The sequence below is a fragment of the Aulonocara sp. 'chitande type north' Nkhata Bay genome, linkage group LG17, assembly GCF_057382095.1.
Source record: "Aulonocara sp. 'chitande type north' Nkhata Bay isolate Kocher_YH1m ecotype deep benthic linkage group LG17, A_spYH_male_GT1.1, whole genome shotgun sequence".
NCBI lineage: Eukaryota > Metazoa > Chordata > Actinopteri > Cichliformes > Cichlidae > Aulonocara > Aulonocara sp. 'chitande type north' Nkhata Bay.
In genome coordinates, this window is record NC_141360.1 from 231,041 (window position 1) to 257,177 (window position 26,137).

General features: G+C 45.7%; 3 protein-coding genes across 4 annotated transcripts in view; 2 read left to right on the forward strand and 1 right to left on the reverse strand.

The window, feature by feature from the left end:
- Positions 1 to 13,052, forward strand: slc26a5 (solute carrier family 26 member 5). 2 transcript variants are annotated; one of them, XM_086269048.1, is made up of 18 exons: positions 1 to 153; positions 1,108 to 1,372; positions 2,388 to 2,527; positions 2,718 to 2,828; positions 6,232 to 6,413; positions 6,579 to 6,743; positions 6,823 to 7,058; positions 7,160 to 7,307; positions 7,773 to 7,886; positions 7,998 to 8,075; positions 8,165 to 8,260; positions 8,515 to 8,621; positions 8,732 to 8,801; positions 8,876 to 8,968; positions 10,361 to 10,465; positions 10,592 to 10,792; positions 10,915 to 10,969; positions 12,324 to 13,052. In XM_086269048.1, exons 2-18 carry the CDS (start codon positions 1,203 to 1,205, stop codon positions 12,470 to 12,472), a joined length of 2,220 nt encoding a protein of 739 aa, XP_086125174.1. In that variant the 5' UTR covers positions 1 to 153; positions 1,108 to 1,202; the 3' UTR covers positions 12,473 to 13,052. The 2 variants fall into 2 exon arrangements, with proteins under 2 accessions (XP_086125174.1, XP_086125175.1); XM_086269049.1 differs by having other exon boundaries at positions 10,631 to 10,792.
- psmc2 (proteasome 26S subunit, ATPase 2) lies at positions 13,000 to 17,634 on the reverse strand. The gene is made up of 13 exons (XM_086269052.1): positions 17,248 to 17,634; positions 17,078 to 17,149; positions 16,786 to 16,823; positions 16,614 to 16,695; positions 15,493 to 15,592; positions 15,182 to 15,313; positions 15,017 to 15,089; positions 14,841 to 14,936; positions 14,580 to 14,744; positions 14,403 to 14,490; positions 14,092 to 14,294; positions 13,915 to 14,011; positions 13,000 to 13,259 (listed from the first exon to the last, which is right to left on the reverse strand). Exons 2-13 carry the CDS (start codon positions 17,145 to 17,147, stop codon positions 13,102 to 13,104), a joined length of 1,302 nt encoding a protein of 433 aa, XP_086125178.1. The 5' UTR covers positions 17,148 to 17,149; positions 17,248 to 17,634; the 3' UTR covers positions 13,000 to 13,101.
- Positions 17,262 to 26,137, forward strand: part of dnajc2 (DnaJ (Hsp40) homolog, subfamily C, member 2) — a 9,062-nt gene continuing 186 nt past the window's right edge. The window contains exons 1-15 of the mRNA XM_086269050.1: positions 17,262 to 17,694; positions 18,958 to 19,148; positions 20,552 to 20,627; positions 20,719 to 20,817; positions 20,901 to 21,123; positions 21,211 to 21,276; positions 21,352 to 21,443; positions 21,571 to 21,692; positions 22,275 to 22,424; positions 22,508 to 22,596; positions 23,105 to 23,174; positions 23,269 to 23,447; positions 23,521 to 23,621; positions 23,713 to 23,823; positions 25,883 to 26,043. Coding sequence (XP_086125176.1) covers positions 17,640 to 17,694; positions 18,958 to 19,148; positions 20,552 to 20,627; positions 20,719 to 20,817; positions 20,901 to 21,123; positions 21,211 to 21,276; positions 21,352 to 21,443; positions 21,571 to 21,692; positions 22,275 to 22,424; positions 22,508 to 22,596; positions 23,105 to 23,174; positions 23,269 to 23,447; positions 23,521 to 23,621; positions 23,713 to 23,823; positions 25,883 to 26,043 — 1,785 coding nt within the window. The 5' untranslated portion in view covers positions 17,262 to 17,639. The remainder of the gene's footprint in view (positions 17,695 to 18,957; positions 19,149 to 20,551; positions 20,628 to 20,718; positions 20,818 to 20,900; positions 21,124 to 21,210; positions 21,277 to 21,351; positions 21,444 to 21,570; positions 21,693 to 22,274; positions 22,425 to 22,507; positions 22,597 to 23,104; positions 23,175 to 23,268; positions 23,448 to 23,520; positions 23,622 to 23,712; positions 23,824 to 25,882; positions 26,044 to 26,137) is intronic.

A 26,137-nucleotide genomic window follows, 5' to 3' on the forward strand; every position in this document is an offset into this window, starting at 1 on the left:
TCCGCACATTCTATCTGTGGTTTATCGTCAGCGTTTGGTGCTCGAAAGGACGTTGCCCTTGTTAAACTTCAACCGAAGAGGTCAGTGTATGTACTTGTGTTCTCCTTGAGCCGACAGCATCTTAGCAGCTGGAGGGAAACAAGGAGGATGGAGGTGAGCGAAGTGTCTTTGCTAGTATCTTTGAGTTAGCTTGTTTCCCTGTGAGGAGGTGAAAGCCTCTGTCACAGCCACGGGAGCTGCTGTAGTTGCGCTCGCCGTCGTACCTGTAGCACATATTGGCCCTTTAATTAAAATTCCGTGTCTCCGCTTTGAATTTATCAAAGCTGCTTTTTACAATGTGATGTGAGCGAGCTAGCACAGGAGAGGAAATGGGAAGAAGCGCGAGGCGTTCAACTGTCGGCGCGAGAATGACTGAACAGGAGATTCTGCATGATAAATAAAACCTGTGACATAAGTCTGTTAATGCTCAGGACCTGTTCCACACACGGGGAAAAACAAGCAAGTGTTACTCATTTGCATATTATTATATATAAAATAATAAATATAGATTTAATAAATAATTAATGTAAATATCAAATACAGAACTGTCTTCTAACCTTTCTAACAGTCGCCTGCTATTCTCACAGTAGTTTCATTCACTATTTATCTGCATAGACAGAGATTTGATTTTTTTGTTTTTTTGGATTGACTTTGAAGGCACCATGTCGAGCTGTAATCCAAGTACTTAACCAGACCAGCTACGTGGTTCCTCTTTTATAAACGTTACCCACATGCATGGCTTTGTTCCTCGATCGTGGTCCATGATGACGTGTGGTTGCAAGACTTCTGGGAGAGAGGTTTGCCTGTAGCTGTAAAACACTGCGCACCTACCCTGAGGAAACTCTATGCCGTATGATTTATTCAGCAAACCTTTCCCCCAGTACACCAGACTTAATGCAAGCCATTACATAAGCTGGTCAGAGACCAAATATTTACTCGAAAGTTGCAGCATTGCAAATCAAACTGAAATCTTTGTCGGCATAGCAAAGGGCTTTCTTATTATCGTCACCCATGCTTGTAGAAATCATAACTATCTTGTCATGTCTTGTCCTCGCTTGCTCTGAAAAGGTTTAAGGAATGAGGATATACCAGCCGAGAAGAAAAAGCGGGAGAGAATAAACTACACGGGACATAGATTCTCCGCCAGCCCTCCGGCCTCTACCATGGAGCAAGAAGAAGAAGTGGTGGCTGCAGCAGCTCGAGAGGATGAAGACTCCCAGCTGATTTACAGGATCGAGCGTCCTGTCTACAATGAAACTCTGATCCAGGCACAGCTTCTTAAACGCAAAGAAGACACCACCACAAATTGTCAGAAGCTGGCAGAAAAGTTCCAGTAAGTCTTTCTCTGGACATTTCCTGTTAACATGTCGTTGAACAGATCAGCATCGACATAGATCCACACACAAGATCCCAGTGTGCTGTGTAAACTGAAGCCAGAAGCCAGTGGGAAATCTGTGGGAGTTGATGTGCAACCTTCGAATGTCCTTTATTTGAGTGGAAAAATAAGACGTTTAAACACATTACATTGCAAAAAAGCTCCAACACTGATCTTCAAATAGATTATGTTGCATTCTAACATTTAAAAACAAATGAAAAAGTTATTCAGAGCTAAACTGCACAAACCCGGGATCCTCTGTCCCTGCTTTCTATTTGGGAACTGATGCAGCTGGGCAAGCAAAAAGGGGGAGAAGTCGGGGGTTAAACAAGTCGCCCGAACAAGGCTGGGAAATGACATGTTGATGCCAGCTCACTGGCAATTTGGGACTGAGACAGGTGGGAGGGCTTACTGAGGGGAGCTGAGGAGGAGGAGGTCTTCATACAAAAGCAGAGATGTGCTTTGGAAGCGTACAGCGAGCAACCCGGGAGTTAGTGAAGAACGGGTCTGCACTCATAACCATCCACAGGACGCAGGGGGTGTGACAGAGCTCAGGGTGGGAACCGACACAGTGACACGTTAGAGTCATTTCTAGAGATGCTTTCTTGTCATCTTGCAGAGGGAACAACAAACGTGTCATAAAGTTGTAAAACATTGATGTTTCTTAAATAACTCTTGGCTGTAGTGCAGAGTGAGGGTGAATGTTGGGGCTTAAATCTGTAACAGCAGAACAAATATTGCTACATCACTGAAATGATATTTCTGTGGTGTAAGAATGAACAAATATCTGTTAACCAGTGTGAATCACGTGGTGCTGCTATTAAAGGTATAGGAGGGATATTGTGAAGCACGAGTCATACCAAAGTTCAGCTAACACGAGGGGGCTTCTTGAATCCTGCAGCATGAAAGTGACTCCAGAAAAACTTTGTCTGTGGAGGCTTTTAAAAATCTGCTTGGTGTTGAATATCCACAGGTGTTCTTCAGAGAAGGCCAAGGCAGCAGCTCTGAGCTTCATGCCTATTCTCTCATGGCTGCCGTCGTATCCAGTCAAGAAGTACCTCTTTTCAGACGTGGTCTCAGGTCTCAGCACGGGAGTCGTGCAGCTTCCACAAGGTCAGTGAACTGTGCAGCAGCGCCGTGTGAAGCACCGAGGCTGCGAGCAGGGCCGGCTGCGGCTCCAGAGGAGCAGTTTCTGCTTCATGCTGACTCTGTTTTGGCATCGCTGACACTTTGACACTGTGATGGAGTCACTGAACCTCCAGGATTGTTTATTTGGAAACGTGTTATCTTCCCTGCTCCACAGGACTAGCCTACGCTATGCTGGCTGCGGTGCCTCCTGTTTATGGTCTGTACTCCTCCTTCTACCCGGTCCTGCTGTACACCTTCTTTGGCACGTCCAGACACATATCAGTAGGTGAGAGAGCCGTCTCTGTCCTGACCTCATGGCCCTGTGTGACCGGCTCTGCCCACGTACAAGAAAACAGTTACAATATGCTCGTCATTGTTCCATAAGCTCCGCCCTCTTATGTACTCCCTGCCCCCAACACACACACAGCAGAAAATTTCATGTTCTGTACAGAGGAGAGAAATTAAAGGTGCCGTCGCCACAGTGATCCCCGACCTAAATATTTATCAAAATATTTATTTATTGTTTGAAATCGATCCAAACAGACACACCCTGACACGGTCTGACGTCTCCTTTCAGTTTAGTGTTAAATGTAAAGTTGGTGTTAAGGTTCTCGCCAAGAAAGAAGATTTTAAATAAGATGTATAAGAAGAAAATGATTGTATATGAAGGAAACTGCTGCTTCCTGGATGTGGCACTGATTGCTGGCTTCTTCATTTTCCAGCGTGATGTTCGTTTGGAATAAAGAAACCATGGAAGCAGCTCCTGTTTCACTGCAGCTGTGTGCTCGGCCACGGCTGCTTCCTCACGTCTAACAGTATTTCCAGTAATGCTTTGCTGCCTATTATGAGGATAGGAAACTATAGCTGATTTGTTTCCAGCCTGACTCTCCTGACATTGTCCAGAATTTGTCTCTCATTGGCTCCACCTCTGTTCCTCATGTCTGCTTTCAAAAGATGGTGACGTTCAGACGCACCGAGCTGTTTTCTTTTCTCGCTTGCTTTTTGAGAGAAAAGACAAATGTAGTTAAGATGATGTCATTTTTACATGGTTGAGCTTTTTATAGATTTCTTAATCCACATTAATGGTGTCACATCGAAGTCTTGCAGGCGACGAGTCACTTTCCACACAGCTGTGTCTGTAGTGACTGTGAGGTGCACTGGGTTACACAGTGATTCAGATTATGAGATGAAAGGTGTGGAGGAAATGTTTGGATGTGTGCTAACTGTGTGCTTAGCTTTCACGGGAGGATTGTGACATTTCAGCGACCTCACCCTGTGACAGCTTCCTTTCCTTGAAATGGGTCCAAGTCTCAAATGCCAGCTGTGACCTATGAGTCCCTCTGACTGTTGGACCCAATGAAGCACCTCGCAGACAGGAAGTGTTCCTGTAAAACTGTCACATGGTGAGGAAACAACATGTCACATTATGGCAGAGTAAGACACAGATGAGCCTGATGACAGCGCACACTTGATGAACAGCACCAAAGTGCTGCAGTGATGTTTGGTTTAGTGCAACTGTGTGTGGGAGAGGGTTTCCTGAAAAAGGACAGGTGCGATAAAAATATTACGTTTCATTTTGTTAAAGCCAACTGTGCTTTTATTGAACCTTCGTGGTCCTCTGCGTATGTGCGATGGTTTGGATATTTCTCTGTGAAGAACAGAAAGAGCTGAAAGAGCTCCATGGTCCCACAGACTAAACCCAGCATCCTTTCAGACACAGTGCTTCATGTCTCTCACACTTTGCATAGTGAGATTCAGTTTCTGCCTTCCAGACGAAGGCTTCTGCTCCCACAGGGCAGATGATCCCGTCACAGCTGTGTTACTTTGTAGGTTACAGTTTGTCCTTCTGTTTGCAGTAGTGGTTCTGTCTGTGTGCACGCGAGGGTGGATGACTCTATCTACAGGTGCAGGTTCTTAAAGCAAATAAGAAAACCCCGTTATCACATGATAGACGAGGTGTGTGTGTGTGTGTGTGTGTGTGTGTGTGTGTGTGTGTGTGTGTGTGTGTGGAGTGACGTCATGTTAAGACTCCATTCATATTTGACTGACATCCACCGAGGTCTTCAAGCTCCACTAGTGATTTTATTGGTTAAAAACTGACAGAACCTTCTAACTTAAACTGTCATTCATACATGTGTGTTGATATTATACAGACAGTGCTGTATACATGCTGCTTTCCTTCTCACTGAGTGTTTATGGGGACTGTAAATATGACGTTATTACCTGATCTTCAAACGTTCCTAAAATGTTTTTAAAATTCTGATTAACATTGAGGAAGTGATGCTGGGGCTCACATCTGCATCCAAATGTCACCTTTGACCTCTACCTTTAAAGTAAATACTGCCCACAGAGGCTTAACCTTGTGCTCTGGTTTCAATCCAAGCAGGTTTAAATGTTTTTAGTCTCTTAGGCTGCGTTCACTCTGCAGGTCTTGATGCTCAATTCAGATTTTTTTGATCAAATCCGATTTTTTTGTCTGCTCGTTCACACTACAAATAAAATGTGACAGCAAACGCGCAAAAGAAGACGTCACACACAACGCGCTCTGTTTAGACCCAGAGCAACAGTATTGTTTTTTGCTTTAAGTTATTTTCTTATTTACATAATAATGTCGATAACCTAATAATGATCCTTGTTGCTGTTTTAGAGAGAAGTGGTGCTTCAAAGGATAGCTGCAGATTTCTGTCAGAATCTGCAGATTATACAGAACAAATTAAATGTTCACGTTTCTCCAACGTTGTCTTCCCAACAGTTTCACTGACATCTACACGGGATGGCCAGGAAGCGTTCACCATGTCTTCTCCGGCGCTGATAATTGGCGTCTGTCTCGTGTCAGTGACGTAAAAGACGGATTTAATGCGACATGACCATCAAACAGCAGTCGCTTTCTGAAACATCGGAGATGTATTGGATTCAGGACCACATATGAAAGTGACCCAGGTCGGATTTGAAAATATCAGATTTGTGCCGTTCACACTGTCACACCCTGATTGGATAGATGGTCGCATAGGGTCAGAAAAATCGGATTTGATGCGCTTTCGCCTGCAGTGTGAACGTAGCCTGAATGATAATCAGCATGTACCCACATCATTTTTGTGAATTCGAAAGTTTAGTAAATGTAAAAACAAAACAGCAAAAACTGCAACATTATAACCCCTCAGAATGTGTCTCCTGTGGAAGGTTTTTAAAATCTGAGCTTGACAGATGTTGTAAAACTTCACTTTCTAACATCTTCCACAACTGGGATTGTAAAACTCGCTGCCTCTAACTATGTAAAGACTGACATAAGCAGCAGGACTGAGATTTCATTAAACCCAGCCTCAGTTGTCTCACCAATCTGGCTGCTTTCTTTTCTCCAACGCTGTCACGCTTGTCTCGATTGTCAGTTTAAATCCGTCCAACAAATGGGTCCAATAAACTAGACCTGCTCAACCCTTTGAAGCTGAGGAGCTAATCTGCAAAGATTGTAAATCACTGCTGGCCAAAATCTGGCCTGACATCAGGTTGCTGTGGGAATGATGACAGAGAACGAGAGGCAGGACGGCCTTTACCGTCACAGGGTGGTGAGAGGAAAGGCCGGTGCGAGCACAAGTCTGCAGTTTCTGTGCTGCGTTTGAGCGCTCGTTGTACTCGACATCAGCTTTGACCCCAGCCTATCATAGCGCTGCGTTTGTGTCGATGACCTGCAGGTACCTTTGCTGTCATAAGTCTGATGATTGGGGGCGTCGCTGTGAGGGAGGCACCAGACAGCATGTTTATGAATATCAATGCTACTGGATCCAACGCATCTGATGCCATCAACGTGGAGCTTCGTGATAAGAGCAGGGTCCAGGTGGCCGTGATGGTCACAACCCTGGCGGGACTCATCCAGGTCAGCCTCCCACCTGCAGAGCAGCCGTGGCTAATCTGTTTATCCAAAGCAGCAGCAGCATGTCTGAATCACTGTTGATGTATCAACTCGATTTTAACTGTTTCTGTATTAAACATTGTTTTTCAAAAACAGAATGACCCCCCTCTTCTTCTGCATTCCTTTCAGATTGTTTTAGGTCTTCTCAGGTTTGGCTTTGTAGCAATCTACCTCACCGAGCCCCTGGTGCGAGGCTTCACCACAGCAGCATCCATGCACGTCGTCATCTCCCAGCTGAAATACTTGCTGGGGGTGGAAACGCAGCGTTATTCTGGGTTTCTCTCTGCTATTTATGTGAGTTTTGAGAGGCCCTGTCTTTCTCCTTCCCAGAATGGTCAATGAATCGCTAACACTCACCTTTCTGTCACTGCAGAGTGTCAAAGCAGTGCTCAGCAGAATCACCAGCACCAATATTGCCACTTTCCTTCTGGGGCTCGGGTGTATCATCTTCCTTTACGTGATCAAAGTTCTCAACGAGCGCTTCAAGAAGAAGCTGCCCATTCCCATTCCTGGAGAGATCATTGTGGTCATCGTGTCCACGGGCATCTCCTATGGTTTGTCGTTATCAAAGGAGTACAAGGTCCATGTGGTTGGGAACATACCAACAGGGTAGGCCGCACACTCTATTTGTTTAAGTGTCTTTTGGTTTAAGCTCGTGTTCTCTACACGTATGTGACAGAGGTCTACAGATGTTGTCTTATTGGTTACAGGCTTCGCCCTCCTGCTGCCCCAAACATCTCGCTGCTGCCCAATTTGGTCACAGATTCTTTTGCTATAGCGATTGTAGGATTCTCCATGGACGTCTCGCTGGCCAAGATCTTTGCCCTGAAACATGGCTACAGTGTGGATGGCAACCAGGTGAGTGTGTCCACGGGGTGAGCTGCCGATGAGCCTCTGGCCTGTGTGTGACTAAATGTTTGGTTAGGACACTTTGGGTCTTCTGGATGACGGGACGTCCTCTAGCTGTTTGCTGCAAATCTTGTAAAGTTATATTTTTATCCTGCGCGCTGATATTGGAAATGCTGCTCACAAAAAGGTTCATTGTTCCAGTTTGTTGGAACGTGTTCATTTCATTGAACACTGAGTTGTTTGGAGCGTTGTGTAGTTGCCTGACTGTACTATTCGTTGAAGACTGAGCAAAGCGTGTCCTCCAGTGACACATAGCTGACAAATAAATGCAGGTCACGCATTTAGCAAAGCACGACTGTGGAAAATATACGGGTCGCATTTTCCTGAAATTGTCCAAAGCTGACGTGTGAAAATGTTGTTGCAGAAGGACTTTCCTCTCTTTTTCACGGTTTTCCTCCACGTGTCCACTTTCAGGAGCTCATTGCACTCGGTCTGTGTAACTTCATCAGCTCCTTCTTTCAAACGTTTGCCGTCACCTGCTCCATGTCGAGGAGTCTGGTCCAGGAGAGCACAGGAGGCAAAACACAGGTGACACACACGAGCTGCAGGAGTGATTACACTATCTAAATTGGTGCTGTAAAGCTGTTGTTAGAGTGAGAGGTGTGTTGATGGAGTTATTGCTTTTTATGTGTGCTTTAGATTGCAGGGCTCCTGGCGTCGCTGCTGGTGCTGGTGGTGGTGGTGGCCGTCGGCTTTGTCTTCGAGCCGCTCCCTCAGGTGAGTTCCTGTTTGATGTTTGGGCGTGACCTGTGAGCCTGCACACACCTAAATGTCGTCTTTGGCTCTCGTTTGCTTGTGTTTCTCAGACTGCGCTGGCTGCCATCATCATGGTCAACCTCATAGGGATGTTCAAGCAGTTCAGAGACATTCCCAGTCTGTGGAGGACCAGCAAGATTGAACTGGTCAGTCTTTAAAACCAAGCTTAGCTGACTTAAAGTGCACCGTTGTTCTGAGAGGTGTGTATGTGAACCCGAGTGAATACACAGTGGAGAAGCTGAGGTTGCAGACAGAAGTGTGACTATAATGTGCAGGAGTGGAAACGATCAGATAAATGCACGTCGTCTGAAGACATTTGCTTATGTAAAAACTGCTTTGGTCTTGCAAAACGCTTCCTCTTCATGCTAGTTTCATGTTACTTTCTTTTTTGTCCTCTCAGGCCATCTGGGTGATCGCCTTTATCGCTTCTGTGCTGCTGGGACTGGACTACGGCCTCCTGGTGGCCGTCACATTCGCCATATTGACAGTCATATACAGGACACAGAGGTAATGATTCGAATATGTGTTTTTCCTTGAACTGAAGCTTAAAGGCAGCTGTGAGAGTTTTCAAAGAGCAGGTTTGATTTGTGCTCTGAGCTGTTTTCTTTCTCTTCCAGCCCTAAAACTTCCATCCTGGGTCACGTCGCTAACACGGGGCTCTACTGTGACGTCGACGAGTATGAAGAGGTAAATGTGTGAGGAGAGAAACCTGCTCCGTGTGAAACATCCACACTGACCAAGCCGGCTGTTTGTGTTCTCAGGCGGCTGAATATGAGGGGATTAAGATCTTCCACTCCAACTCTTCAGTCTACTTTGCTAACAGTGACCTGTATGTGAACAGCCTCAAGGAGAAGGTAGCAGTGTGTTTGAGTGTGTGGAAGCAAACAGAAACCCTTTTGTGGGGGAAATGTGTGAAGCACTTATTATCACCTGACTCGGTCTGAGAGGAGCAGCGTGAGCGTGTAATCATCTGGTGGTAGATGCGAGCAGAGCTCTACTTTGAGATGAGCAGGAATCCGTTTGCTTGTGTTTTCACTGTCTTGGCTACAAATGAAGGTTTGCAGTTGTAGCCTGTTCACGTTACAGCTGAAGCTTCAACAGTTCAGTGAAAACGTTTCTACGTTTGTCATTTCTGCTTTTTTGTGTGTTCAAATAACTAAGAGCAAAGAATACATTTTAACTTTACTGTGTGAATTAAAGGTTTATCCAGTATCTAAGCACCGTGTGGGAAATATTCCCAGCCTCTCCCAGTCTTAACCTAAGGAGTAACTGTGCCAGCTTTACCAGCAACACCTGATTCCTAGGGATCAGTCTCTGTTGCTACTGTGGTGGCATGTTGAGTCCTTAAAGGGGAAAAGAGTCCCGTTGTAAGACCATGGACTGAGCTCAGTGTTTACGAGTCACAGCCATGCCTGATCGCCTCAATAACACAAAGAGACGCTACAAGAGCTCAAAAAGCAACACGGTGCCACGACCAGCTGCAAAGGGTAACAGGGTCATTACGTTACTGCTTCAGAGCTTGGACAGTTGATGAAACTATGAATTCTGGGTAATTACGTTTTCACCTAGGTGCAGGTTTGGATAGCTTGTGTTGGTTAAACAATGAAATCACACGTTGAAAACTGCATTTTGCTTTTACTCAGGTTATCTTTGTGCAAGATTAACGCTTGTTTTGTGACAAATCAGGTGAAGCACAGATGTTACTGAAAGCAGTTGATCATGTGCTTCATGCTTATTGTGTTAAAGTAAAGACGTCGATATGTGTTTGTTTTGTAAACATTGTTTCAGTTCTCATTTTTGTTTTTCATATTCAATTCAGCTTTATTTACACAGCGCCAAATCACAACAACAGTCGCCTCAAGGTGCTTTATATTGTACAGTAGACCCTACAGTAATACAGAGAAAAACCCAACAATCATATGACCCCCTATGAGCAGCACTTTGGCGACAGTGGGAAGGAAAAACTCCCTTTTAACAGGAAGAAACCTCCAGCAGAACCAGGCTCAGGGAGGGGCGGGGCCATCTGCTGTGATTGGTTGGGGTGAGAGAAGGAAGACAGGATGAAGACATGCTGTGGAAGAGAGACAGAGATTAATAACAAGTGTATTATGTAATGTAATATGAATAATTATCAGAGAAAATGCCAAAATAAGAGGTGAGGTAATGGTAGAGGTAAACGAGTGAGGGAGAATGACGTGCTGAGTTGGATGTTAACAGCTCTGTTGTGATTATGTTGATCTTTACAGACGGGGCTAAACCCTGAACACTTACAAGCTGCTCGGAAAGCCCAAAAAAAAAGAAAGGAGAAGACGAACAGCAATCGGTCGTCTCCGCTGAAAATCTGTGCCAAGGTGGGTCGCTGTTTGTCTTTTGTCTATCCAAACTTTGAGCTTTGTCAACAGGTTAAATACACACTCATGTGACGGTCGTGTGTGTGTGTATATATAATATGTTTTGTGGTGCTGCTTTGTTTCTAGTACAAGGATGAGGCAGTGACTCATGACGTTTTGTCCCAGAGCCACGTGGCGGAGGATCAGAAGAACGGCCAGTTTGGCGACAGACATGGCGACTCAGAGGAGGCGGTCTTCCTTGAGCCTTTCAGCACAGTCCACTCCATCATCCTGGACTGGACGTCTGCAACTTTCATCGACTCAGTGGGAGCTAAAGCCATCAGACAGGTTCTGGCCCTTTCTCCAGCGCTGCACTGCACAGGAGCACCAGCTGCATATTTTCACTGAACTCCAGTCACTGTTTCATGGTGTAGAGCTCAAATACTAAAAACTATTATCTCTTTGTGCAGGTCATTAAAGAGTATGCCGCCGTAGATGTCCGGGTGGTCATAGCTGGCTGCAACAGTAAGTGACTATTAAGACTTTTCATTAGATCTGAAAATATCTGTGCACATGCTCTGTTTTATACGCACTACGTACAAAACGCAATTAAAACCCATCCATCCATCTATCCTCTTATCTTTACAAATTGCTGTGGGGACTATTTGTGGACCATGAACTGTTCATGAAACCAGTTAGAGGACTGGTGCTTTGTTACACATCGTCCTGCAGGAGTTGGTACACTGTGGTCAGAAAGGCATGGACGTGGAAATATCCCTCACACTGTAGCACCACTGATTCAATGCAGGAGGAATCCATGCTGTTATGATGTTTGTACCAAAGTCTGCTACAGAAAGCCTGTGCATACTGCAACCTCAGGTTTCTGTTTGTCGCTGGGCGATGTGGCGCCCTGTGGTCTGATGCTGCTGTAGCCCATCTGCTTTCCAACACGAGGTGCATTCAGAGAAGCTCTTTGGTGGTAACACATGGTTATTTGAGTCACTCTTACCTTCCTGTCACGCTCGACACATCTTCTCCCAGAGAACTGCTGCTCGCCTGTTACGTTCTCTTGTTCAGACCGTCCTCTGTAAACCTCAGAGATGATTGTGTTGGAAAGTCCCGGGAACTTCTAAAGCACACCTGATATCTAGTCATGCCATGTTCATTCTGATGCTCGCCTTGAACTCCAGCTGATGTCTGCATTGAGCTTCTGCCATGTGATTGGCTGATTTCGATGTTTGCATGAATGAGAACATAAGGTCTGTAAGTGGAGACCTATAATAAAGACAAATTCCACACACTGGGGTCATAATGTAAAGGATGGAAACAGGCAACAAGCGCTATGACAGAACTCTGTTGAAAGTTTTGGTTTGAATGATTAAGCCTGTGGGTCCTGACAGACCTGTGCAAACACAGCCTGTGGTTCACAGACTGAAGCCATTCCTGCAGTAACAAACAGGATGCTCCTGTTCTGCACATTTGGGATTGAAAATGAGAAGATATCATTTGGAACCAAATGGTAAACATGTCACACGATATATTTACAGTTCACTTTCAGTATATTGGCTCACGAGCGCGCAGGATGTTTTCAGAGTGGCAGCTAGCCAGAAGAAGGCAGGGATGAAGCTGCAGCGGCTCGTTTCACACTGTAACAAAGCTGCTGTCCAAGAAGTGAACACAGCAGGTTGCTTTAGTTGCTTTGTGTGCCCTGTAAATGGAACAAAGGTATCACTGCAGGAATGTCAGTGTCTGCACAGAACGTTTATTAGCCCCACTGCAGTGAGTCTTTCCTTCACTAAAGTCTGTTTGTGTTCAAATGGTTTGAAAGTGGTTGTTGTCATTGATGTAAATACTGAGCCTGCTGCATGCTTCTCTGCAGGAAACCTGCTGGCTGAACTGGACACCTTGAAGTTCTTCACTAAGGACCTGACCACAGACTTCCTGTTCCCCACCGTCCACGACGCCGTGCTCCACTGTCAGCACTCAAACTCTCACCCGTCTGTGGCTGCGGTCAGCGACACGACCTGAGAGGATGGGACGTGGTGGCGCTCTCACAACCTCACTGTGAACTTGTTTTCAGCTGAAATATCAGGAGTGTTTTTCAGTCTTGTTAAAGTTCCAAAGCAGCAAGAACATCGTTTTAATCAGAACCTTCAGGATGTGGCGTCCAGCCTGATTTCTCTGCAGTGTTGATGCTGCACTTTAGTCATGTTGTAGTTCTCACTGTTTGCTGAAGTACTTTTTAAAGCTGCAGCTTTGTCTACATGATGTTAGCAGGTACTGTTGGAGGCCTTGTTGTAAACATGTAATACTGACCACCTCATTATCACGCTGGTACCAAATTGTTACCTATAATCTGTCAATATGATTTTTGTTATTCTGATCTGGAATGACCTTTCCAGTCTGTTTGCAGTGTCATGTTGCCGTTACTGTACACTTGCATTGGTATGACTCATATATGAATGCAGTGGACAGCTTTAATTGTTCTGTTAGTGAACGACACAGGAGGCCTTTCAAGCTCCCTGTGCTTATTTTGTTAAACACTGAAACTGAAATCTGGAATAACTTTTATTTTTTAGTGAACAACAATAACAACAAAACAAAATCCTTTTGACTCTCTTTTTTTTGACAAAGCCAAATCAGACACAAGCACACACTCAGTTGTAGGTCATGTATCTGGGAGTGGCGCTGAACTTGGCGTATGATTTGATGACCTTGTTAACGGCTTCCAGGAAATCTTTCTCTGTGGCGATCTTCCTGCGGGCCCTGATGGCAAACATTCCTGCCTCGGTGCACACGCTGCGGATCTCGGCACCTGAAAGGAAGCACGATTTAAGAGAGTGCTCAGACTTTCAGAGAGCTATTAAACCTGTAGACGACCTTTATCCCACGCTGTCAAGCCATTCAAAACAGTTTGACTTGGCTGAAATACAGGATCGTGTTAAAGGACAGCCAAGACTCAGACTCTCATCTACTTTAACATAACATACTTCCAAGTTTATAAAGGGCAATAAGAAACCTTTCCAAGTAACAGGTTGCCCCCGTGTGGTCATACATCAGTACTACACTAAGAGGTCTGAACTCTTCTAAACTAACAAGAAGTCGATAAACAAATTGGAAAAATACTGGAAGTTTAGTGCAGCGGTCCCCAAGTTTTAATTTATCTCTGACAATATTTTCACAGACCGGCCTTTATGATGTCGCAGATCAGTAAAACAAAATAAAACCAGTACTGGTACCAAACACCGGGAAAACCAAACATTTCACACCCAAGCCTCAACTCTTACGGCTCGGTACCGGTCCGTGATTTGGGGACCGCTGGTTTAGTGTCTCTATGACAACGGCATTCTGAAGGAAAGGACAGCTGATGTATGCCACACCCACACGAGCAGGAAACACTAAAACAGATAAAGACGCAGCTGAGGGAGACTGTGACTCGACAGGAAGTAACGTCTGCTCTGCAGTCTTACCGGTGCTGTTGGGACAGAGGCGAGCCAGCAGCTCAAAGCGGATGTCTCTCTCCACACTCATAGAGCGGGCATGGATCTTGAAGATGTGGGTGCGACCCTGCAACGGCGGGTTTAAAGATGGTTGAATTGGACAGAGCTACATCGGAGAAGTGTAACACAGTCCAGTTTGAAACTCACCTCAAGGTCAGGCAGGCTGAACTCGATCTTCCTATCCAGACGTCCGGGCCTCATCAGGGCCGGGTCCAGCGTGTCCGGCCTGTTGGTGGCCATCAGCACTTTGATGTTGCCTCGAGGGTCGAAACCATCCAGCTGATTGATGAGCTCCAGCATGGTCCTTTGGACCTCGTTGTCTCCACCGGCGCCGTCATCAAAACGAGCACCTGGCAGGTTCAGAGGGTTACACGCTCAGAATGGATTTCTCTTCACGCTGGATTAAAAGGGCTGCTGCACGTCAGTGGATGTTTTTCTTTTTAAGTAATGAGACTAACCTCCAATAGCATCAATTTCATCAAAGAAGATCAGACAGGCCTTTTTGGTCCTGGCCATCTCAAAGAGCTCACGCACCATCCTGGCGCCCTGTGAACGAGTTCAGGAAAAGTCAGACGTTTACGAGAATCAACCTTCCTGATCTGAACTGCAGCTAATCTTTCTTTTCGTGAGCGCACCTCTCCCACGTATTTCTGCACCAGCTCGGAGCCGATGACTCTGATGAAGCAGGCGTCTGTTCTGTTGGCCACAGCCCGGGCACACAGGGTCTTTCCGGTTCCGGGGGGCCCGAATAGCAGCACACCTTTAGGAGGCTCAATTCCCAGATTGACAAACCTCTCAGGCTGGTGAGAAGAAAAAGACGACAAGTGAGCTCCCATGTGCAGAAGACAGTTGCTTCACTCGTGCCTCAGTGGTGGTTCTAACTTTGGAACACTCACATGGAGCAGCGGAGTTTCAACCACCTCTCTTAGCTTCTCAATCTGCTCCTTGCATCCACCAACATCACTGTAGGTCACATCAGGCTTCTCTTCCACCTAAAGCAAGTGGGCCAAGGAGTTATCACATGCAAGCAGACAGATAACCAAACAATCACAGAGTATCCTCGCCTCCCAACCTGCATCATGGTGACAGTGGGGTCGATTTTCGGAGGCAGAGGAATGTGGATCTGATACTTGTTTCTGTCAACCCTGGAAAAACAGAAAGGACACTAAACTTAGCTTACGGCTGACGGAACCTTCTGGAAACTATGTAACACCTCTAAATCATGTTTCTGCCTCACCCCACTCTCATGCCCTCCTCGATGTCAGTTGGAGCCACCTGGTCACTCAGGTCCACCACAAACTTGGCAAACTGTTTGACGTTGATGATGTATTTGGGATCCTCAGAGTCTGCATTGATGATCTTTGTGCATCTTTCAGAAAGAAATAAAGAATCATGAAGCTACATAATGGAAATGCTGTGGAAGGAAGTAGGAAAGCTAAGAATATTCCCGTCAGATTAACAGGAATGTCGCTCGAAACATCCCAAAGGGAAGATCAGCGATATAACACCACACTTTACATTTTGGTGATGTTAAAGTCGAACATTTACCTTGCTACCTGCAGCGGCTGCTCGCTCTGCAGTGTCTGCTTGTCAGCAGCTAGATCCCAGAGAGCCGGTGGAGCCAGGCCTGTGTCAGACTCCTTGATGCCTGTGCAATTAAAAAAAAAACAAATCAGACACAAAGCATCTTGTGCAGCCCTCCAAAGTACCAAAACCGTCCATATATACTCCTCTGATAAAGCTGGACAACCGTTCCAAATTTAAGATGATCCATTTTCAACAACAATGCAGCCCTTTGCATTTTTTGGAGTTAAAGTCAACTAGACATGCCTTTTTAAAATCTAAACTGGCCCCATAGCTGTGGGTTGTGGTAGAAAAGGTGATCTCTCTTTGTGTGTTAAACTAGCCCAGAGTACAGGCTGGCACTGGGTGGCTGGGAAAGGCCAGCTAGACAGCTGCATCTGAAGTGACAGGCCGTGCAAGCACCAAATAATTAAATCAAGGAGTGAAAATACATGAGATTTAACTGGCACCTAATGAAACTAAAATGTCCAAATGTATTTGTGCAACAGTGTTATTGAGTCCTGTGCATGTTGCAGGATAATCAGTTAATATGCACAGGACCATGCAGCTGCAGTTATCATTGTGTCTGTAACTTGGGACGCACAATTTGCTAAACTTGCTGATTTTGTATCGTTTCTGGATGCGACAAAATTCATTCAGGATCAGGCTTTTTAGTTCAGAAGCCTTTTCTGATTTGCGTCTCCTGCTGGAATCAACGAGCGACCTTCCACTTGTCAGCCTAATGTGTAAACCACTTCTATGGAGCTACCAATACTTCCTGTACTACTGTTGGTTGTTAGAAATGAAACTGAGAATATCTGAATACATTTATAAGTTGTAATGGTGAATTCCAAGTAAAGAAAATCTAAGAAAGCCAGAGTAAAACCCCTGAGTTTGACCCAGTACTTGAAATCTGGTCAGACACAAGTGGCCTCCTAAGCTGGAATTTTTGAAGGTTTAGAAAGTTAGTTCGGCAAATGAGCTTTTCAAATAAATGCCGTTTTATTGCTTATGTCCGGTTTAATCACCAAGCCCAGTAAGAAGCTTACTGAGAACATCTTACTGCCCTGCTGTGGCACAAATGTACTTCTGAATTCGTCGCTCACCCGTCAGCTCGTTTATCTTCTTGAGCAGCTGCTGAATGTCATCTTCCACTTGTTTGATCTGCCTGGAATAGGTACTCTGACCCTGGTGGTGAACAGCAAGCAACACATTCACTCACTGTGGAATCATTTCCTTGACACTTGCTTGGTGTCGTGGTTTGAAAGCCATACTTACATATGTTTTGAGCAGAGCGATGTCCCCTTCATCCAAAGCTTTAAAAAAGAATCACAATCACATGAATGCGTTTGCACTCCGACACTGTTGTCGGACTGAGCGATGCAGTATACACAAGACTTTTTATTCCACCATCAACACATATTTATAACAACATGGTAACAAATACATTCAGCAGGAGCAAACTGTTTTCAACGAGCTAAGCTAACATTAGCAATGTTGCTAGCTGATATCGGCGCTTCCTTTCGGGAAATAATATCTTAGGGTTTAAAATAAACGATTTTAGATATACCTCTAATAGGGGAGTCACCCTTCTCCTCTTCCTTAATCTTCCTTTGGTCGTCTCCCAGATAGTCCGGCATGTCTAACGTGTGAACAAACTGTCTGGTCACGAACAATCAGGACTGCTAAACTCTACAATTACACAGCAGCTTTGGACTTCCGCCGCTATGCGCAACTTACCGGAACACACAAGCGGGAATTGTAGTGAGGATGTACCAGCTTTACGGGTTTAAAAAATATAATATTATCATGTTGTTCTGTTGGGGGCTACAGGAATCTTGTGCGTATCATTTTTACATCCTAATTATTAGAGAAACTGTATGACATGTTTAGCTAGCGGGGCCAGGTTTTAATCTACAGATAAATACCAAAACAAAAACGGCGGAACTACAAGTGACGAGGCGCGATGAGACACCCGGAGGTTTTAGCGGTGTGACAGCAGAGCTCGTTCTCGGATTGGCAGTGGCACAAGGAGGCCCATGTGGTAGAGAGCGGGCCACAGACTGTAGCACTTTCTAAAGGTCTCACTTGATCATTCGGGCATCTGAATGTTCGCGTAACCTGCTTTGAAAATGCTGCTGGAAGCGTTGGATGGGGACGAAACGGTTGTCTACAGAGCAGCTGCCGGTAAGCACTGAAGGAGGTCAGAGGGAGGCAGCTAGTTGAGCAGGCACTCTTACACACTGATTGCTGCTCTGCGTGTTAGCATGCAGCTAAACAGAGCACACAGCAGGCTAACATTGCCGGCTAATTTGAAGCTCGGTAAAGTCTCTGCGTTTGTATTAGTTAGCCGTGTTGTGTCTCGGGTTATCCAAACGGCGTTTGTCGCCGGGTTCACTCGCTGCCGCCAGAGCGTCTCACCAGCTTCACCGGTTAGTTGGCTTCTACTTATAATTATTATTATTAATGACAGACTAGTTTGGAATTTCACAGCCTTTCATGTGGAGCAGTACCTGGCTGTTACGTAAGGGCTGAACGACTGTGACAGGCGTGAAGGTGGACACACGCAGCGCTCCCTGTTACTGACTGACGGCCGTTAAACTGTGACTGTGTCGCCGCACAGCGTGTCACATGTCGGTGCTGCTCGGTGAGGGCTGATTCATCTCCAGTAATAATGCATTTTATACTTTTGTAGCTTTAAAATGACAAAGCAAGAGAGAGGCGACATGTTCAGTCAGTCACTGGGAGCGCTTCCTTTGGGACCTCTCAGCTGTGGGAGTTCTTGTTTGGAGGATCCTGAGTTCGCAGTGAGACTTTCCACCATGTTTGGGGCAGTGATGGTTGTGACACTCGCACTGTGCTTGCAGCTCTGCTTCAGTTCTTCAATAACCATAAGACTGTTCCCACCTCAAGCATATGACCCTGTCCTGTGTTCTCTGCATCGGCTCCATTTTTGCACTGATGATCAGCTGCATTCATGTATATACCAATCTGCTCAGCACTTTCAATTTTTATTTTATGTTTCAGTGTTTGTCTTACAGCATGTTTCACACCAAGTACCGCAGCAATTTCCTAATGTTGTAAACCTGCTCAACATTGGCAGTAAAACCCTTTCTGAGCATAGTCTGCTTAGTCTCTCTGAAGCTCTTTGCTGCCAAACAGCCTCTTAGTTTCCCAGCCGTCAATCATAGACTGTACATAAAAGACAGCCATAGCTGCCAGAGCCCTCCACCTTGGAGTCTTTCTAATGTAAAGCTTTGAAAAGTTGCAAACGCTTTAGCCCTAACATGCTAATTAACGCCTGAGGCTTTGCTAAAAATCTCTTGGCAGTGTTCAAGTTTAAGATAAGTAATGATTCGAAGTACTGAAACACTTAGTTTTACAGTGTCGTAGTAACAAAAAAGGGAGCAAAGATGCTTCATTTACCAAAATGTCTCTTCCTCCTCACAGCCTCTGCACAGGTTCAGGTGGAGCCCGTGGGTCGGTGGTTCGAGGCCTACATAAGGAGGAGAAACAGAAATGTGTCGTCTTCCTTCCAGGAGCTGGAGGAAGAGGAGGAGTCCTCAGAAGAGTCTGCAGATGAGGAGTTTCAGCTGGAGGAGTACTCCATGCTCCGAAAACTTGATCCTAAAGACTGGAAGGTATGTGACAATACATCTCAGCTGTTTGCAAAGAGATCCCTGCTTTCACATCGGTACTAAACGGTTCTTCTGTCTTAGAAGACAAACAAATATGGATGAAACATTTTTACTGAAATGTAACAAAAACTGAAATCATCAAAGTTCTGCTGTGATCCTGTTTATTAAAACATGATGGGGAGTTTGTTCAGCTGACCTGAGGGCATGCTCTGTAAGCAAAGTAGAATGTGTTGGGAATTTCAGAGTGAGGTTCCTGACAGCCCTCTCCACTTCCCTGTGATGTGTTTACAGTCTGGAAAAACTATTCAGTTGAACCGGTGATGGTGCGTGTTTTGCAGCACAGCCAGTTTTCCAAAGCCTTCGATACTCACTGTCTGTGGACGCTTATCTTTGGCCGTGTGTGTGTGTTTGATGGATGCACTGACACGCTGCACAGACGTGCTTTAATGATGCCTGAGTCGATGATAATTCACGTTAGCAACCGCTGCTTTGTTTGAATCAGTTAACGGTGTTGTGCTTTCCAAACAGAGGAAAATAATCCAGTTTGATGGATGAACTCTTTACTTTCTGCTGTTTCAGGGCTTTGGGTTTGTTGCACACCAGGCACATGCAGCACGTCATCAGGCCCCGTCAGGGCTGGACTTGCTTTTGCCTCGTTCTCTCAGCGGAGCGTGCATTTCCAGTGTCGTTCATTTAATTGTCTGAGATTAAAATGTGGTTCATCGTGAAGTCCTTTGAGTCATGTTTCTGAAACACACAATTATCCATTTCAAGCTTTTCTGGTTGTGCTTCTCAGTCTGACCTGACGTTTCAGTGGTTACGGTGCCGTGTGCTTACAGCGCAGTAGTGCATCTAATCTGTGAGTCACAGAACATTAGTTTAATGATCTCATGGTGAGGTGTTAACACCTGTGCCAGATCCTGCAGTCAGTGCCACTAAGACTTCGATTCACTGCATTAAGATGAAGCTGAAAAACCCAATCACAGGTGAGTTCTGAAATGCCTCGCAAACTTAAACGGTTTTGGTTCATCGCTACAAACGACAGTGAGCACTTCCTGTAGTGAAATGTATTCCACGTTAAAAATAAAGCGTTAGTTACAAGTAGACGGATACATGTGAAGGCGAGTTTTTTCTTTTGACTTTAGAGTTTATCTGGAACGAAAAGGCCGCACGTGGATTGTAGAAGACGGTGCAGATGTAATGTTTTAAAGTAAACCCATATTTACTGTACGGTGTTGGGACTAAGTGATTATTTGAAGCGGTGATCTGATAACAGGTGTAGCTGTTGGTGCTAACAGAGTCAGGGGAACAGGAACCCTGAGGGACTCCAAAGAGTTTAAGAGCTGCAATAATGTCGTTGAGCGTTACTGTCATGTGACACAGCATACTCTCCTGTAACCTGTCAGAATCAAGATCACTATGCTGTGCTTGGGCTCCCACACCTGAGGTACAAGGCGACACAGAAACAGATCAAAGCTGCCCGTGAGTATGTTCCCACCTACACGCGTGTTTCATGTCTCTGGTTTGTTGTAATGACGCAGTTTGATCCCAAGTCTCTGCCGTTTATCTGCAGACAAATCGATTGTGCTGAAGCACCATCCCGACAAAAGGAAAGCTGCAGGGGAGCAGATCGTGGAAGGAGACAATGACTACTTCACCTGCATCACTAAAGGTACGCAGTGCTGCAACTAATCGTCAACACAGACATTGTTTCTGGAATCTGCTGAACTAACTGACCCACCTGTTGAACCTCAGCTGTGGAAATCTTGTCCGACCCCGTGAAGAGGAGAGCCTTCGACAGTGTAGATCCTACCTTCGACAATTCTGTGCCTTCCAAGAGTGAAGGGAAAGAGAACTTTTTTGAGGGATTTGCTCCCGTTTTTGAGAGAAATGCCAGATGGTCTTCCAAGAAACATGTGCCCAAACTTGGAACCGCGGAGTCCTCTTTTGAAGAAGTGGATAATTTTTACTCTTTTTGGTAAGTGGAAGAGTGAGAGATGCTCCTTTGAATGAAAAAACGAGACAAACACAGGGTAAAGGTTCATTCTTTTCTCTTTGGTTAAAGGTACAACTTTGACTCCTGGAGGGAATTTTCATACTTGGATGAAGAAGAAAAGGAGAAGGCTGAATGGTAAGCTCCCGTCTGCCCTGATGAAGCAGGTGTTAGCCCTCTGTCGTCTAACGCGTCAACTCTCCCCCCGTGTAGTCGTGATGAGAGGAGATGGATTGAAAAGCAGAACCGAGCTTCGAGGGCTCAAAGGAAGAAGGAGGAGATGAACAGAATACGAACACTAGTTGGTACAGTCACACACTTCATTAGCAACACAAAGCCCTGAAGTATTGAGCAAATAGCTGCTGCACGTACAGAGATGGTCTGTAAAAAGAGGCTGCAGTGTGACTCATCGTCTGTCATGCTTCACTGCAGATACTGCCTACGGCTGCGACCCTAGAATAAAGAAATTCAAAGAAGAAGAAAAATCCAGGAAGGAGTCTGAGAAGAAAGCCAAAGCTGAGGCCAAGAAGAGAGAGCAGGAAGAGAAGGAGAGGGTAGGTGTCACTCACGGCGGGGAAGGTCGATTGGCCTAAAGGTGCGACTGTTACGTCCAACGGTAAAGCTAGCAGCATAGAATCATCTCATTGGGTTGGTGCTGTTAGCTGCGACGTTCGTGTTACATTAGCTGCTCCTCTAGTTAGACAAGGTGATTAAAACAATCCATGCTGAGTTTATTCCTGCCAGTGCAGACGTGACAAAGGGAAAATAAATCAATAAATGAAGGAGGGTTACTGCAGGACAAATGTTCACACAGCTTCCTGTCCTGGTTCAGGCGCTGTAATTCCTCCATCCTCTCTGTGACCTGGATCACGAAGGAGCAGCTTAACCTGGAGCTGTTATGAAATTTAAAGAGTGGATAGTGTTCGCTTCTGTTTACCAGAATCTGAGCAGTGGACAGTATTGGACAGTTTGGTTTTCTTATTGTCATGTTTGGACAAAAACACCACTCAGTGCTTCACACTGTGGGTAATACACATATTTCCAGTCAAAGAAGCTTCTTAAAGCTGCTCAGTTCATGCTGTGAGAAGATGCTGAGCTTCAGTTGGTCACAGGCTCAGGTTCTGCGTGTCTGACAGGCCCGGCGGGCGGAGCTGGAGGCAGCTCGGCTGGCAAAGGAGAAGGAGGAAGAGGAAGCCAAGCAGGCTGCCCAGCAGGCCAAGAAAGAGAAGGAGATCCAGAAGAAGGCCATCAAGAAGGAGAGGCAGAAACTCAGGACCATGTGCAAGGTAAGCGCCTACAGTGTCAGACGTGTTTGTGTGCTGCTGCTGCTTGGTGCATTTTCACTATCTGATGCTGTTCCTCTCCACAGAACTGGAACTACTTTGCAGACAACGAGGCTGACAGTGTGAAAATGATGGAGGAAGTGGAGAAACTCTGTGACCGCCTGGAACTAACAAGGTACGAGTCAGTTTTAGCCAAAGGGCCGCCGTCGCCAAAGGGCCGCCGTCGCCAAAGGGCCGCCGTCGCCAAAGGGCCGCCGTCGCCAAAGGGCGTGATGCTTTTTGTTTTCTTGCTCGACTTTGAAGAAACAAACTGGATTCAGGTTTCCACCATGAGATGATCCTGGATGAGCGTAAAGCTGTTGATAATGTTGGTTACATTTAAACAGCTTACCATATAATGAAAGGAATGACCTGGGATATCATCTGTGAAACATCAGGTCAGGTTTGCTCATCTGCAGCTGAAAGCTTTCAGTGTTGGAGAGGAACCCTTTGCAGCTGCAGGCAGGAGCAGTTCTCTGGCACACAGAAGAGCCTGTGGTTTCATTACAAGTGTGAAGAACTTGGTGGTTTGACATGATGTGCCAAACTACAGGCTTGAATTAAGATTTAGTGTAATTATTATTTCATAAAGCTTCAGCAGTGCATTTGATGAGATGTGACGCATGTGTGTTGTTTCTTTCCAGCCTACAGTCCCTCAATGAAGAGTTGGCTTCGGGCTCTAAAGAGGAGAACAAGGCAGCAGTAGAAAAGCAGGTAGAGGAACTTTTTCTTTGTAGCGCCTCAGGTTTGAAGCCGGAGACCATCAGGAGCCAGCACGTCGACAAACAGGTTGCTGCTGTTTCCTCAGGTGCAGGAGGTGAATGCTCAGCTGCAGAAGGAGAGGGAGGCTGAGATCCAGGCCAGGCAGGCGGCTCGCAGCTCTGAGCAGGCCAGCGGGGGAGCAGGCGGGGGGAAGGGCTGGAACGAAGAGGACCTCCAGCTGCTCATAAAAGCAGTGAACCTGTTCCCTGCTGGAACCAACGCCAGGTGAGCGCTCGGAATTACAGCCGGCGTCAATCGGGGAACTGTGTGTCAATAAAGCTTGTTTCGTGTTTCCTAGGTGGGAGGTTATTGCTGACTATATGAACACGCACTCCACCAGCGGCATGAAGAGGACGGCCAAAGACGTCATTAACAAAGCCAAGAACCTGCAACGACTCGGTAAGCTCACAAAGAAACCTCAGCTTACCACGGTTTTATCTGTAGGCGCATGGATGCTTTGACCTGCTGCTGTTTACGGTCTCATCCACAGATCCGGTGCAGAAAGATGAAATAAATAGAAAAGCATTTGAAAAGTTCAAGAAGGAGCACACATCAGTGCCGCCCTCCATCGACAACGCTGTGCCCTCAGAGAGGTTTGATGGTAAGTGAGGCTGGGGTAGACACACACACCTGATCGATTCTGATTGGCTCCATCACCAAGCAGAATGTCAAAGACGTGCTGTGGATCAAATGTTATCAAGTACGTCTCCTCCCTGTGCTGATCGTGTCAGTAATAGATTACACGCACACGTCAGCGCTTCTGTGAAATGACTGAAACACATTAGCTCACTGCATAAGCACACAGGCTACCACACATCCCAGTGATGCTTGCTGTGATCAAACACGATGTTACAGTGTAACGAGTCGGTGATCTTACTAACATCCTTTGAACTTTAAATATGCCTGTACATTTTCCTGCACCATATCAGAGCCAATTTTACAATAGTTACGGGTCAAAGTATCTCTCAAGATTTTAAGAATAATAAATATCTCTTAAATTGTTTGCAATAATGAAGCATTTCAATATAATGTAGACAAAAACGAAAAATAACACGATAGTTACGGATCAGGACTCCCCGATCCTTACTGCGCCTGTGCAAAGTTGGACCGTGCAGTACAGGGTACGAGGATACCGCCACCTGCTGACCGAGCGAATGAACCCTATTGTAAACTGAATTAGCGTCAAGCGCGTGTTAAATCTGATTTAGTGACAGTCGAGTGTGTTTATGCTCGTCTGTGAGGAGAGGATTGTTGGAATAGTGATGATGATGTGCGCTGTCACTGTCAGTTGTCAGTAAACACTTCATCTGGCTGATGAATCTTCACGTGACACATTACTAAGTCAGTATTAAGTCTGTAAGTAGGCGCCATTCTTTCTATTTTACGGCGCTGTTGCTCAATCGGGGGACGAGAAAAGCATGAATTTGTTTGTAAACGGATTCTCCATTGTTTAAATGTCCCGGGCAGTCGAAAAGCAGGCAGAGCTGCTGAGAAATGCTAAGAGCTAACTGGGCGCTAACCGTGTCACTTAAATACATTAACTCTCGCAATGTTGGCAACGAGAGGAAGTGACGGAAGATTTGCGCATGCGGAGTACTGATCAGGTTTCCGGTACGGATCCGGTAGTGACAGCGTCCAAATTCAGGAACCGCATCCTCCTGTGCCCGCATTTGTAGGCCGATTATGTTACAGCGACACGACAAAGGCTGCACAAATTCGAAGACTCTGACAAACGCGGCCTTCATTTCCCCAGATTTGAAGGATGGGTCAGGTGTATACTTCGTGGCCCACCTATCCCAGAATTCATAGCGTGGCCTTGCCAATTCCAGTTTCCAACAATGGCGGCAGCTAGTTAGTTTTAACTTTACTCTTATTATTCTTTCTGGGTCACAAAATAAACGTTTAACATATTTTCAGGCGAGAATGTAGCTGTGTAAACCTCAAATATCTGCTCAGTTTATCAGGACACCACATATTTTCAAAAGCGCTCCGACGTCTTCGGAGACGTCTGTTACCCACTAGCTCGATAGCTAGCCGGGGGCTAGGCCCACTAGAGCCGTGAGAACACCGGACTCCCGGCAAATCGTCTTCAAATGTTATTGTTTGGCCTTTTTTCAGTATTTTATTTGTTCCTGAGTAAATCGGTTTGGCTGAGATTAAAGTTATAGTTTTTACACAGCTGAATAAACGTCAAGCAGACAGCTGATTATCAGAAGTGTGAGATGCTCCAGAATATACTCCGGTGTCCTGTTATATTTTAGATAGCAAGGAGTTTATTAAACTTCACCGAAACAATCTGCAGATTTCATTAAAATTTAATAAACTATCATCTTGTCTTTATTTTTAGTTAGCACCTTAAACACTTAAAGCTGTAAGCTAATGATAGTTAAATAAGAGCAGATGCTGCTGGTGCAATAAGCTGTACGTTGTACGTCCAATGGATGATGATCTGATTAGTCGACTATCAAAGTAATAGTTTGTGGCGGCCCTAGACCACACCTACTGCAGCTGAGCTGGTCTCTATTTGGGGCACAGCTACTGTAGATGGCTCGTTTTTGTCCCAGTCGTTATTTAGTAGCTGATGTAATGAAAACATTCAGTCGTCAGCTGTGAGCTTTTGAGAGTTCCTGACGATTGTGTTGTCACGTGTGGCCCCTCAGCCTCAGGCAGTGATGGGAATGCTGCCCCCTGGACCACAGAGGAGCAGAAACTTCTAGAACAAGCCCTGAAGACCTACCCGGTCAACACGCCTGAGCGCTGGGAGAAGATCGCAGCTGCTGTGCGTGGACGAAGCAAGAAGGACTGTATGAAGAGGTATAAGGTATGCTGCTGCCGTGGTCTGTGCTCAGAAGGCTCGTGTTTTGCATTAAAGTGTTTTTACTGCAGCGTGAAACTCTGCAGCGACAAACTGAGGA

Excerpts from the sequence above, each read along its gene's own strand:
- slc26a5 (XM_086269048.1), top strand. The coding sequence starts at position 1,203 with ATGGAGCAAGAAGAAGAAGTGGTGGCTGCAGCAGCTCGAGAGGATGAA. Across the intron at positions 6,744-6,822 it reads GGTTTCTCTCTGCTATTTAT|AGTGTCAAAGCAGTGCTCAG; the intron begins GTGAGTTTTGAG and ends CTGTCACTGCAG. Across the intron at positions 8,622-8,731 it reads GTCATATACAGGACACAGAG|CCCTAAAACTTCCATCCTGG; the intron begins GTAATGATTCGA and ends TTTCTCTTCCAG.
- psmc2 (XM_086269052.1), bottom strand. The coding sequence starts at position 17,147 with ATGCCGGACTATCTGGGAGACGACCAAAGGAAGATTAAGGAAGAGGAG. Across the intron at positions 16,696-16,785 it reads TCGCTCTGCTCAAAACATAT|GGTCAGAGTACCTATTCCAG; the intron begins GTAAGTATGGCT and ends GTTCACCACCAG. Across the intron at positions 13,260-13,914 it reads CCTCTGTCCCAACAGCACCG|GTGCCGAGATCCGCAGCGTG; the intron begins GTAAGACTGCAG and ends GCTTCCTTTCAG.